Here is a 12,282-nt window from a genome sequence, read left to right as displayed (position 1 = left end):
ACTCTCATCTGCTGTTCAGCAGTGACAAACTGTCAAAACATTTAGAGCACTGGGCATACAAACAATGTGGTACTGCAAGCAATTGTGATTTAGCTTTAGAACAGAGAAACAAAAAATACAGGTAACTGCTGTCCTAAAATCGCACTTCTATGTGAACTGTTATAAATATACAGTAAAAATAGAGGTATGGAAAAACTTTACAATCATACAAACAATGCTTTATTTAATATGATTTTATGGGGTAGTGTTGATAATTGTACTTAAGCAGATAACAAATATAAATGCTAATGAGTTCCACTGCAAATTATGAGATGTCTTCTCCAGATAAACATGTCAGAACACCTCCTAGTCATACAGACACTTTGGCATCTACTCTAGATCACTTGTCTAATCCAAAGTACACAAATCTTCCCAACCTTCCCTTGCTAAACAAGAACAGAAGGTATTTTGCAACAAAGCAAAGGTGCAACTCGGCATTCTTGCTCATTTTCAGTCTTCCATTCTCCATCTCCGATTTTTCTTTCCTTACCTTTTCTCCCTCTCCTCTCTATTTATAAACCATTTATATCAGTTTTGATCTTCCCTGAGAACCAGTTGTGAAGCATTTGTCAACTTCAAATCCAAGTGTATTTCCTTTACCCAAAGACCTCACCTGATCCCAATGCAGTAATAAAGACACTTTGGACTCCAAGTTGTTGTGATGTCATCACATATCTATCATAAATTAATTAATTGTATATTTTTTCCCACTTTTTGTTCTACAGTTTTTCTGTACTTTTGTACTTTACATTTCCATATGTGTTGGAGAGACTTTCAGTGACCCCAGAAATAAGACTTCTTTATTTCTTCTTCAACCATGTACCTCACAAAACCAAGAACCATTTCACTGTTTGTTGCCCGCTTTGCTAACCTGAGGAGCGTCTCTTTACCACCCATTGTCTGCACACAGTACACAGATTTTCTTCCATGGCCATCCAGTGCTGCGTCCACTCTGTGTGTTTTCAGGTTCCAGATGTGGATAAACCCGTTCTCAGACCTGGCAGGAAGAACAGATGCTTTCAGTGTGACCACTGCAGACAATCTGATAAGAGTCTGATTCTTCTCCTTTTTTTCCAGAATTGACACAGTTGCACAAAGGTAACACACACATCATTTACCAACCATGCATTGTTGTTTTCTCCAGATACAATTTTTCTAAATAATACACTTTGTTTTTAAAAGAAAATGTCCATATGATGCTCAACTCAGCCAGAAATCCTAGTTTACTTACCCAGAGAAAAGAACGGGGACATCAGGTTCTTGGCCTCTACAGGAAAAATGCAGAGTGTGGACTGCAGCGCTGGTACCCCTGAGAACAAACTGCGGATCCGGAGGTGGCAGAGCCATCCGAGCAATGGCCTGGGGGAGCGAGGAGAAGGCACAAATATAGCGGGTAAGGCAGCCTAAAGTGAAACTGCAACTTTAAATATATTCTGACCAGGATCATTACTTTCCTCTGTGTATTATCATGAGTGGATGTTATTTCTACTCGCCATACAGTTCAGTGTAACATATTTCTCGTTACCATCAGTTGATCAAGCGGCTGTCAAATCTGCTTTGTGCTGCATTCCTTTTAAAGCAAGGTAAGTGCTGAGCTGACCATGTGCGTGCACCACTTGTATGCTTGTAAATACAAAACTATTCAGCTGTTCTCCTTGCTGAAGAAAGGAAGAGCTGCAGAACGCAAGAAACTGGATACCCATAATTTCAGTGGGCAAGCAATTTATCATTCCACTTAGCCCCTTGGCAAGTCTTTTCACTTCCGCCCCATAAAAATACTGTTTCTGTGCTTTCCACTCACAAACACAGAAAAGCATTGCAGTGAACATATCAACTGAAAAGAATTTCAGATGAGATTAGAGTTATGATCATTTTTACACAAGAATCCCATTACTCCCAACAATTTTTGGTTGCAAGCACCATTACTTGAAAAAATAAATGCAGTATTTTACACGAGCATAGTGACTACTGCATCAAACATTTTATTCCAAGGGGTTTGTATTCCCCAGAGGATCAATAAAGAGAGATGGATGCTTTCAGCTTTATGTCATTGGTTCAAATGTGGCCCAAGTCAGCAAAGAACAGCGCATCAGATGGCGAAGCATGTTGCCCTAACATGGGAAATGCGAAGGACAATTCATTATGAACTGACAGAGACAGTTTGTGTGATCTGATTAGACACACTCCTACTGACCCAGCACATTCACTGTGTATTTCCATGCACGTTAATGCCTTTGCTGGCAGTTGTATGCAAGCACCAAAGGACAAGGGCAACTTTTCTGTGTCAAATGACCCTCCAGAGCTGTGCTGGGACAAGGCAACCAGCAGCTTCTTTGACTGTAAGCACAATTTGCAACTCATTGGAAAATGCATTATAACAGGCATTGCAAGAAACATCTTAGCCATGAACAGTTTTCATGGCTTTCTCTGTGACATTACTGCTTACACTTGTATTCCTGCTTCTTCCTTTTTGACCTGACTTCATACAGAAAATGACACCTTTTGCCACTACAGACATCAACTCTCATCACTCTTTCTCATTTATACATATATTAGACCGGATTAAATAACACATTTTCTAAATTCAGTAAGGGAAGATCAGTGGGTTGGTTCACAGCAGGGCAATTGCAGAGAATCAAAACAAAGTGCCAGAGCTACAAGTTACACGGTAAATTAAAACAGCTCAACTTGTAATTGTCATCTCACCTCAGTATCAGCTTTTGAGTTGTGTTTAATGGATGCACTTGCTATTGCACCTCATTTGCAGGTATACCTTGAATGTTTATAGATCAGTAATCGTCATGGTACCTAGGGGTCCTAATTAAATACAATTATCTTTTAGGATTAGTGGTGAAACAGGATTCTTCAGCACAATGTGCAATTCTCCCTCAACAGCGCTGTGTAATTAGGTATGAAAATAATGAGCTCAGTGGATAACCCCCATGTTTTAGAGCCCTGACTCATGTGTTTTATGGTGTTGTCTGATGATCTAGACTCATGATAGGCCAGAGTGAATTTTCAGATGATTACATGATGCACAGGTTCACCCCCATGGTGAGATCCAGCTGTTACAAACTTGTTAGACTAAGGATTTTGTCACCAAAGGTCACCCCTTTGTGACAGCACAGCTGCATGCTGTTGCCCTCAGAGGGACACTGTAGAACCAGGTAAATAAAACAGTACCGAGGCGGCTTGTCAGAGGAGTGGGGTCCCTCTTCAGGATGGAACCATCCTGGGTTAGTACACTGAGCAAGGAAAACAAAGCAGAAGTGAGCCAACCCAGAGGCGATCTGGGATTACAAGGCAGGTTTTTAATAGTATTTTTCTAATTACTGACACAGAAGTTTTTGCTGACAGACAGCAAGTGTGTGCGCGGCTGTGGGAAGGGTTTTGCCTGGCATGGAACAGACGCTACTAATGCATGTCTTTACAAGGACAATATTTCAGAACAACCCTCAGACTGGCTACAGGAAAAAAAACAACTGAAAATGTACTTCCAAGCCACAAGCAAGTGAAGGGACTTTTTGCTCCATGAAGGCTGGCTCCTTGCTTGCTTTTTAGCTAATCAGATATGTGAATCTGGAAATTTGGCTTAATATTATACCTATGTCATTTTTTATTTGGCATATAACTCCTTGTTACTTCCTATCGTGACTCAGCAGATGAATGGCAGTGTGACAGTATTAAGTGTCTCATTTGTCTTCTAGCAAGTCCTGAACTATAAAATTGCATCTGTGCTGTCTTCTTCATCCATGAGCTCGGACTTAAGACCAAGTCACTTAAGACCAAGATTTAATTAAAAGTTCTTAGGTACTTAAATCAACAGAAATTCCTATGAGGTCACAAATAGATGGGAATTTGGTGCACTGGTGCCTTAAAACCTCCAAGAAAGTGTCTGGCTGTTCCTGGTGACACATAAGCATCCTCCAAAACATGACATTTAGCCTCCCTTCAACTCAGCAGGCAGCTCAGTATCTCTGCTTCACTTACAGGGATAATGACATACATTGTGGTACACTGATACTAATTGATAATGGTTATACCGTGCTTTGCTAAGCACACAGCTGCAAACATGCTAAATATGATGAGTGTGCAATGGTTAGAGCCCCTGGGTACATTTTTAAAAGTGCCTAAGTGATTTAGAAACCTCAGACTCATTTTCAAATGAATTTTCAATCCTAAAGCTCTAGGACTTTTGAAAGTTTCACCTCAGGTGTCTGCAAATGAGTTCTCTAATTAGCACAATATTTATTTTCTTGTTAACTCTGTCTAGCCTCAGGGAGACCAATCTGTTCTTGTTAACTGGGGATATCTGCAGCAAATTTAATTAAATTAATTTGCTTAGTATTTAGGCTGGTCTGAGAGCAAAATCTGGCTCAAGGGCTTGAACAAGCAAAGTGCAACCTGTAGAAGAAAGTTCATTTCAAAGCATCGTAGGGTTAGACTATATGTTCATGCTCATGCTATGGCTCCTGCCTCCTGGGAAAGGACATTTAAAAGATACGAATCACTTTGCTTATGGCATTATTTGTTTGCAAGAGGGTATCACCAGTAAGAGATGCAACACCTCATCATCACATTCTTATTTATTAAAAGTTGTTCCACGTTTAGTGCTTGTAACAGCATCCTCCTTCAGGGGCTGAACTGCGCTCTGGGATGAGACACACAACTACAAGTATTTTTCACAAGGTGCAGCGCAAACCCTTGGGCGCCTGCACGGATTATATTTGCTATGCGAGCAAGGAGTGGAAAACCCAGATGTTCAAATTAGTGTTTTAATTAGCAAACGGCTACACGCACTGCACATTAGGTACTAAAAAGTGTTCTGTCTAAAAAAAAATGCTGCTACTAAATGCCGGAACAACTGAATTTCCTTCAAAACGATGTTATTTTAAAGAAGAATTCACTATTAATATCCCTCACAAAACTTATTTTGTTTAGGTTGCGATTAGAAAAATCCTCAAAACCATTTCAATGTCTATGCAGTGGTATTCCAGTATCATCACTTCATCATTTGATATAAAAAAGTTAAGCTTTTATTTAATGAGAGTCATTTAAAATATGTAAACGTCAAAAGGATTACCTTGGAAAAATCTCTCAGAGAATTAGAAACATTAAGAGATTCCCACAGGAAAAATTCCCGCAGAATTCAGCAACTCTCCTGTTCCCACTCCTGTCACTTGTATTTCTATCACACATTGAAGCAAAAACAAATTGCTATTAAAATATCATCCAAACGCCCTCCTCCCCCTACAAACTCCGCAGTTCAGTTTGAGAGACCAAGGGCTCAAGCAAAGACAAGAAAAAATCCTCCTCTTTTTTCTTTAGGCTTATTCAGAGCGGTGAAAACTCAGTGGTAAAAGAGCATTTTCAGGTATAGGAGAAATAAATCTCTCTAGGCATGTCTGGCAAACTGATTTGGGACTGAAACCAGCAGGTGTGCAGACATAATTACTACTGCAAAATATTCGACGCATCCAGGTGTGCTCACAAACAGATATATGAAATCCCTGTTATTTTTTGAAAATTCCTCACCTACCAGGTGCCACCCTTCCCAAAGGAAAACTCAGAGGAAAGAAGGAGTTGAGAAAGATGGGAAGAAATTGTTCTCCCCCCTTCTTAGGCTTTTTCTTTTTTATTAATACAAAAGCCCCTTTTTATCCCGCACTTCTGTGCCTACGTGCACTCACTGGTAAGTTGGGTGACACCTGCCATGCTGTATAGCGTGTGGGTGTTGTTTTCCAAGCGGGTCGCGAGCTGTAACTGCAGCGGAAGTCAGTGCACATAAACGACTCCCTCAAATTAACAGTGTGAAGCAATTTTGTGTATTCCATTACGTTTACAAGCTCCAGTATTAAAATACAGCAGGCAGCCCCTGCAGCGTGAGCTTTCCAAACACAACACTCCCATGTTTCCAGCCTCTAACCCACTGCAGAGAATGGGGTTTCATGGTGGTGGAAATGCCCGGGTGCGGCGGCCCTTCCCGCACAACAGCGCCTGCTTGGCCTCCCGGAATTGAGCCGCAACACAGCGGGACTTAGAAACACCTCAGACATCCCTGGGTGATGCAAAATCCTGCCTCGCTATACGGCACTTGTAGGAAGCAGAGGAAAAGAGTTCAGGGCTACAAGAAGCCAATTCATGAGCAGCATTTCAATACAGCCATTTAGGTTAGAATCCAAAATCAAAAGCCAGGCAGCCTGCTTCTTCCTTTCTTACCCCAGTCCCCCCAAACACATGGTTGTGTGCAAAGACAGAAACATGCACTAGTAAAAGGAAAATCAGTAGAAGCTTATACAGCAACTGGCTGCACAGATCAAGAGATGTAGGAGTGCTGCACAAATAGTTGCAAAAATCAGAGCCCCAGAACACATGAAAATTCACTCATCAACTAACACTGCGGCTTTCAGTCTAAAGCTCCCTTTGATATCTTTGGAGCTAAACTGAGACATGAACTGTATTGTACTTCTAGGATTTCTTTAAAGCTAATTTAAAAAATAATTTCTTTCAGGTGGAAATTAAAAATCAGTAGAAATCTTTTAAACAAGAAATGGATTTCAATCCGAAACTAGAATCAGGAGAAATTTCTGGTTTTAACCAGTAAAATGTAGTAATAAGGCACTCTTAATTTTCAGGAGTAAGGATAACCAAATGCTTTCTCTTCAATTGATTATTTTTCCTATTACTATCTACCTATGACTACCAAGTAGAGAATAAGCACAGTGATGCATATTTGTATTTCATATGTGACTTCAAAACCTAAAAAAAGAGAAAATGCCGAGGGTGGAGTGGGAGCACTCATGAGCATACTTGTGCTTGCACTGGAAAACACAATATGTAGATAGTGTAGACAGATTTCTAGATAGAATTCTCTTGCTTGCAAAACTTGCTAGTTAGAGACACATCAGTGTCAAATAGAAGGCGATGATTTATGTGACCTACCTATACAATCCTTTATCAACTGATATCATAAACCTGTTGCCACACAGCCAACATTACAACTGACAAGTCCTTCCTTTCCAGGTTGGGAACGCTAAATGCTGTCAGAGCTTTCGCTCCAAAGTCATCAAATAATTTCTAATGACTAGCAATGACTGCTCAGAAAAACACTTCAAGAGTGTCATTTTGAGAAGTGCTGAGAACTCCATTTCCCATTGACTTCAAGGGAAGGCAGGAGCTCATCCTCGCTCGAGAGCTCCCCAAAATTACCTTCTCTCCTGACATTTAGACAATGAATGATAGAAGTTTCCACATTTTAATTGCAATAGTCAATGGACAGATAGCAAACAAAATTGCTTATCAGCAATTGGTGATATGCCAAGAAATGCGATGGGAGCGGAAAAGAGAATTACTAATAACATCATGCAGCGCAACACATATTTAATGATTTCCACTCAGATAATGGCTCCTCACAGCGTTAGCACCTTTTTTGTCTCTAAGCATCCCCTAAGTGAATGAGGTTAAACCACAACATATTACAATTTAAAGTAATGAAGTTTGCAAGAAAAAATACATATAAATGTCAGTGTGTAACCTTCAGGAATACTGAAACCAGGCTTGTGTCCTGAGGTTCACTTTCAAATACTTCCATCTGCTATTTTTTAAAAAGTCACTGTACAATAATTATTTTCTATATGAAAACATAGATTCAGCATGGGAACAAAACTAAGAATGAATGTAATTATTTGAAAGACACTGAGTTAGCATATGGATCTCATTGCCACTTACACATTTTGGTCACTGAAACAAAAAGCTATTAATCAATATGTAAAAGCCATAAATTAACATAAACATTAATCATTCTAATACTCCCACTGTGTCAGACTGATAATTTTTTCTAAGTCTTTCATTCTGACATATTCGCCTTCGGCTATCAGCTGGTTGACCTTTCTTGACACATTTAAACATTTTGGGCATTGCAAATCTTACTGAAGTAAACATTTTGGAGACAGCCAAGTATCATGGATACGTTTATGCCAAAAATACGGGGTCTGAAAACATGAGCACCCCTGCCTCACATGTCATTGCATTGGCTTTTCATAAGGGAGTCTAAAATACAGCATGAAATACAGCTGAAACAGATGAAATTCTAGTGTTTCATAAACAGGTTCATTCTGCAGATGAGGGAAAAGACACTAATTTATTTTACTTTCTGAAACCATTGCTTGGTAAAGTGCAATGATATAACTACAGGCAGCCTTGTTTGGAGAAAGAAAGGAGGCATAAAACCCATAGTAGTTCAGCCCTGCAACATGCTCTCCATAAAATTAATGAAACAAAAAAAAAGACAACAAATGCTGCATCACTTTGAAAAATTGAAGAATATGAAAATGCACAATAGAAGTGAAAAGAAGTATTTATGCAACTGTCTCTTGGTACTGAATCATCAGACCTAAAATGAATTTAAGTTTGTGCACTTGATAAATCATTGTAATCTAGCACAAAATTGATAAGGCAAGGACCATCAGAAGATTGTTTTGAGCAGGCTCCAGTTCAGCCATGCAAGGCAATCTGTCAGCCACGGCGCTCTGCCTGCCCGTCCTCCTTCATTAGGTGCTGCACGGTGCTGCATCAGCTACAAATCTTTTGGTTACAAGAGCTAATAATGTCCTCAGATAGCATGGGCTTAATTAAACAACTTCCAGACATTTTAGCAGCCATTTCCTGCAATAATCCTGTTTAGTAACAAACTATTAAAAAGAATTGACAGAGAAGAAATACATCAAGTTGTTACAGCAACTGAAGTTGTTTGGACCAGAATTATATGTCTGCAATTAGGGATTCTGTAACTCTGAGCAATTAAAATATCACTTTATTTGCAAACTAATTAATTCTGAACACATATTTTTCCCATTACAAACTTTTGTGATTATTTAATTTATTCCATTCTAATTACACTTTAATTAATCTACGCTCATATAATATTATACTGTTATCCTGGCATTTGACCAATGAAGACAATAAATTGATTGCAGTTCCGTTGCGCAAGAGCAGAAACTGTCATGCCAGTTTCAACACCGCGTTTATTTATTTGCCTGTTCTATTACTTTTCTTTTCCTCCCACAGGGCATAGGAACATGTAACACAGCACAAATCAGATGACTTTTTGTCTTCTATACTTTTTTCTTCAAAGCGTGAAATAGAACTTAAAGAGTTTTTAGTATTAAGGAAATGTATACGTAACATGATATCACATAATAAAAATATAACCTATAGGAAATTAAATTACACTCCTAGAATAATCACACAACGACTTACCAATTGATTCCTGATGTACAGGACCATGTCCAGAGCTGCTAGAAAATTATTTGCTTCCACTGCCATTGGGCTCTGCTGAGGATCGAACTCGACACAGCCAACAAGGGGGAAAGAGACCACAACCCATTTTCATACTTATCTTAAAATTACATCCATTTTACTATCTCAGCAAGTTCTACAAGACACTGCATTTTAATTCTGCATCAGGTTACCTTAGATTCATATAAAACAAAAGCATATAAGTTCTTTTCTTACTCTATAAATATTATATTTGGATTAAATTCCAATAAAATAAATATATACAACTATTTTATTACCCATGGAATTAGTAATGTTGCCTTTTATTTTGCTTTGGCCATACTTGAAGTACAAATGACTGTCATTTACAGTCAGAAGTCTTTAAGTTTCTTTGAATATGAATGTCCCTGAAATTCACATTAGGTGGGAGGAGATACTGAGTAGTGACTTAAGAAGACACAATGAAGCAATCTGCTTTTCATGTACTTTTATTACTTCTGCTCATGTTCCTGGCTGTATGTTTTCTTCTGCTTATGAAATAACCCCCTATTGTATACGCCTTACCAAAAGCGAGACGCCCAGCAGAGGTAGGCAATTCAATTAAAGTGCACGGCAAGCTGAGCTCTGACAGTGCTTTCCAAAATATTTCCTTTTACTTAGATCAGACAGCTTACATTTCATAGATTTAAAAATAAAAGCACAAAATATGGTCACAAAATACATATTTGTTAAAAGAGGTAAAAAAAAGATTCTGCACTTAACTGAACGGGCTAAGTACTTTACCTGCATCGCCATAGTGGGAGATGCATTTATATCAGAATATTGTACCTGTTTCCTACCCCCATGTTTATATTCTCAGCGTTTGTTTCATGGACAGTACTTTGATCTGCATCAATTCAGTAGGCTGCAACTTTAAATCCTTATTCAGGCCAACTTTCAAGGTCAGAAGCAACCATGTTTCAGTACAGACCATATCATTTTGTGCATACATTTTAGTTTCTCCACAAACCTTTTCAGTACTTTTAAAAAGGGAAGACTTTGTGTTACGTATATCACTTTTAAACAGGAGTCAAACTTGCAGATTACAAACTATTTTTATGCTACTAAATATCCCTCAAAATTCAAGCTTAATTACTAATAGTGTGTGTAATTTATCTATTTAGGATTCTCATCCAATGCAGTGTAAGTATTTGGATAAGCCAAGTTATTGGAGAGTAAATTAGTCCAAGAAATCTAACAAGGATGACTATAATTCCAGTGCAAACAGGAGTTATATTTACAAGGCAAATATCACCTGAATATAATTTTTTTAAAAAGTTTATTTTAACAGTTTAGGCTAAGCTTACACTTTAGATACAAACCCACAACTGTTCTTTCCTGCCCATTTGATCACACAAGCCTACTTCCATTTTGCATGAGCATGTAGGATGCATTAATTATCTTCATCTACAAGGTTCTGAGATGAGTAATAATATGTTAAACAGTCAAACTGTTAAAATTAGAGGGATATTAATAACAAGCTGGCCCCACATTTCACAGCAGTTGAATACTGGTGATGCTTAATTCCCAGTTCCTAGTACTATTCCCTGTCTCCAACGTTCTGACCAGTCAGGTTTTCTACGGTTTATGGAGTAACGTGAACCACTGTTTAGCAAATAGAGAGAAATAAACCCAAAGTTACAGAATAGAGTTACATAGTTTACACATGTAACTTCAAGCTTCACTCCTCTCATCCAAGATAAACCACTCTTGACCAAAAATGTAGTGAAAAATGCAAAACTGTTTCATCACCTTAATTTGAAACTTTGAACAATTCTGCAGTACCTGAACTTGAACTCCCAGCCTTTGAATGTGTGTGAACAGCCCCCTATTGTACCGCACTTTTATGCTGGCAGGAACTGAAGTGTCAATCTCTCATCAGATAATCAGATTATGTCATGTTCTGACCAAATTCATTAGGAAAACTTTTACCCACCCTATTATCTCAAACCAGAAAATCTAGATCAAAGTATAACCGATTTTACAGCACAATAAAACTGTTATAAATATTTAAACACTAATTAAAAGGCCTCTTTTGTTAAAAGTAAATAAATAATTGAAAGCCACCTCTCTTCTTATAAATGCTATTCAATGCAACCATATTTATCTCACGGTTCTCAGAAAAACAGGACCTACATATGGTGGAGAGGGGAAAAAATGCACTTAAAAGCAGTCATTTGAGAAGACGCAGAGGTTCTAGACTTTTAAATCATTTGCCTACGGTAAGTCACACTGAGTGCCCATTCCTAAATCCATTCATATTGGACCATTGTCTCTCCTTTATGCAGATGTGCTGGATGCACACTACATCCAAAAGGAGAGAAGAAAAACTTTTTAAGGAAATCTTACATCAATTAGTAATTTCTCAGTAAATACAATTATATTGTAATATGTTCTCTTCCTTAAATGTGCAAGATCTTCTATCCTAAAAAGGTAAATAGCTGAAATTAAGTTGAGCTGATGTATTTTCTGCTTTTTGAGCAGATATGCCATCTGCATAAAACAAATACTGAATGTGAGAATGCTAAATATCTTCCCTTGTCTCCTTTTCACGTGGATAGCAAACATGGCATAATAGGGCACAAAATAATTCATATTAATATAATTAACAGCAAGGAACTGAGTTTAGACTAATTCATGAGCAGAAGCAGCGACAAATAACAACAGGACAGTCATCAATATTGATTTCACATCTTTTTCAGTACTACAATCAGATTCTCCATCTGTAACTCAAACTTTAAAAGTATGATAATTTACGGAAAGGAGATTAATTTAGCCATTTTGAGTCAAAGACGTATTTCATAGCTTCATCCCAAATCCTGTATATTGTTAGGATCCCTTTCCCCTTTGAAGACTTAGTGAATGATTGAAGCTTCTACTTTCTGAGAAACAGATAACACAAGACTAGTAATCTGACTCTAAGCCACT

The 12,282-nt window shown here is 38.1% G+C and overlaps 1 protein-coding gene across 2 annotated transcripts in view; it reads right to left on the bottom strand.

The window, feature by feature from the left end:
• Positions 1–12,282, bottom strand: part of GNB1L (G protein subunit beta 1 like) — a 40,986-nt gene that overhangs the window by 14,940 nt on the left and 13,764 nt on the right. The window contains exons 1-3 of one of the 2 annotated variants that reach the window (XM_080355552.1): positions 5,123–5,208; positions 1,271–1,398; positions 911–1,036 (exon numbers count right to left, since the gene is read on the bottom strand). In XM_080355552.1, the coding sequence (XP_080211678.1) occupies positions 911–1,036; positions 1,271–1,386 (242 nt within the window). In that variant the 5' untranslated portion in view covers positions 1,387–1,398; positions 5,123–5,208. Of the gene's footprint in view, positions 1–910; positions 1,037–1,270; positions 1,399–5,122; positions 5,209–12,282 lie in introns of those variants that run through there. The other variant, XM_080355551.1, reaches the window with a different exon arrangement.

The sequence above is a fragment of the Nesoenas mayeri genome (genome assembly GCF_963082525.1).
Source record: "Nesoenas mayeri genome assembly, chromosome: 17".
NCBI classification, from domain to species: Eukaryota; Metazoa; Chordata; class Aves; order Columbiformes; family Columbidae; genus Nesoenas; species Nesoenas mayeri.
Note: the sequence above shows the minus strand (reverse complement) of the source record. Positions and strands in the feature narration are given on the sequence as shown.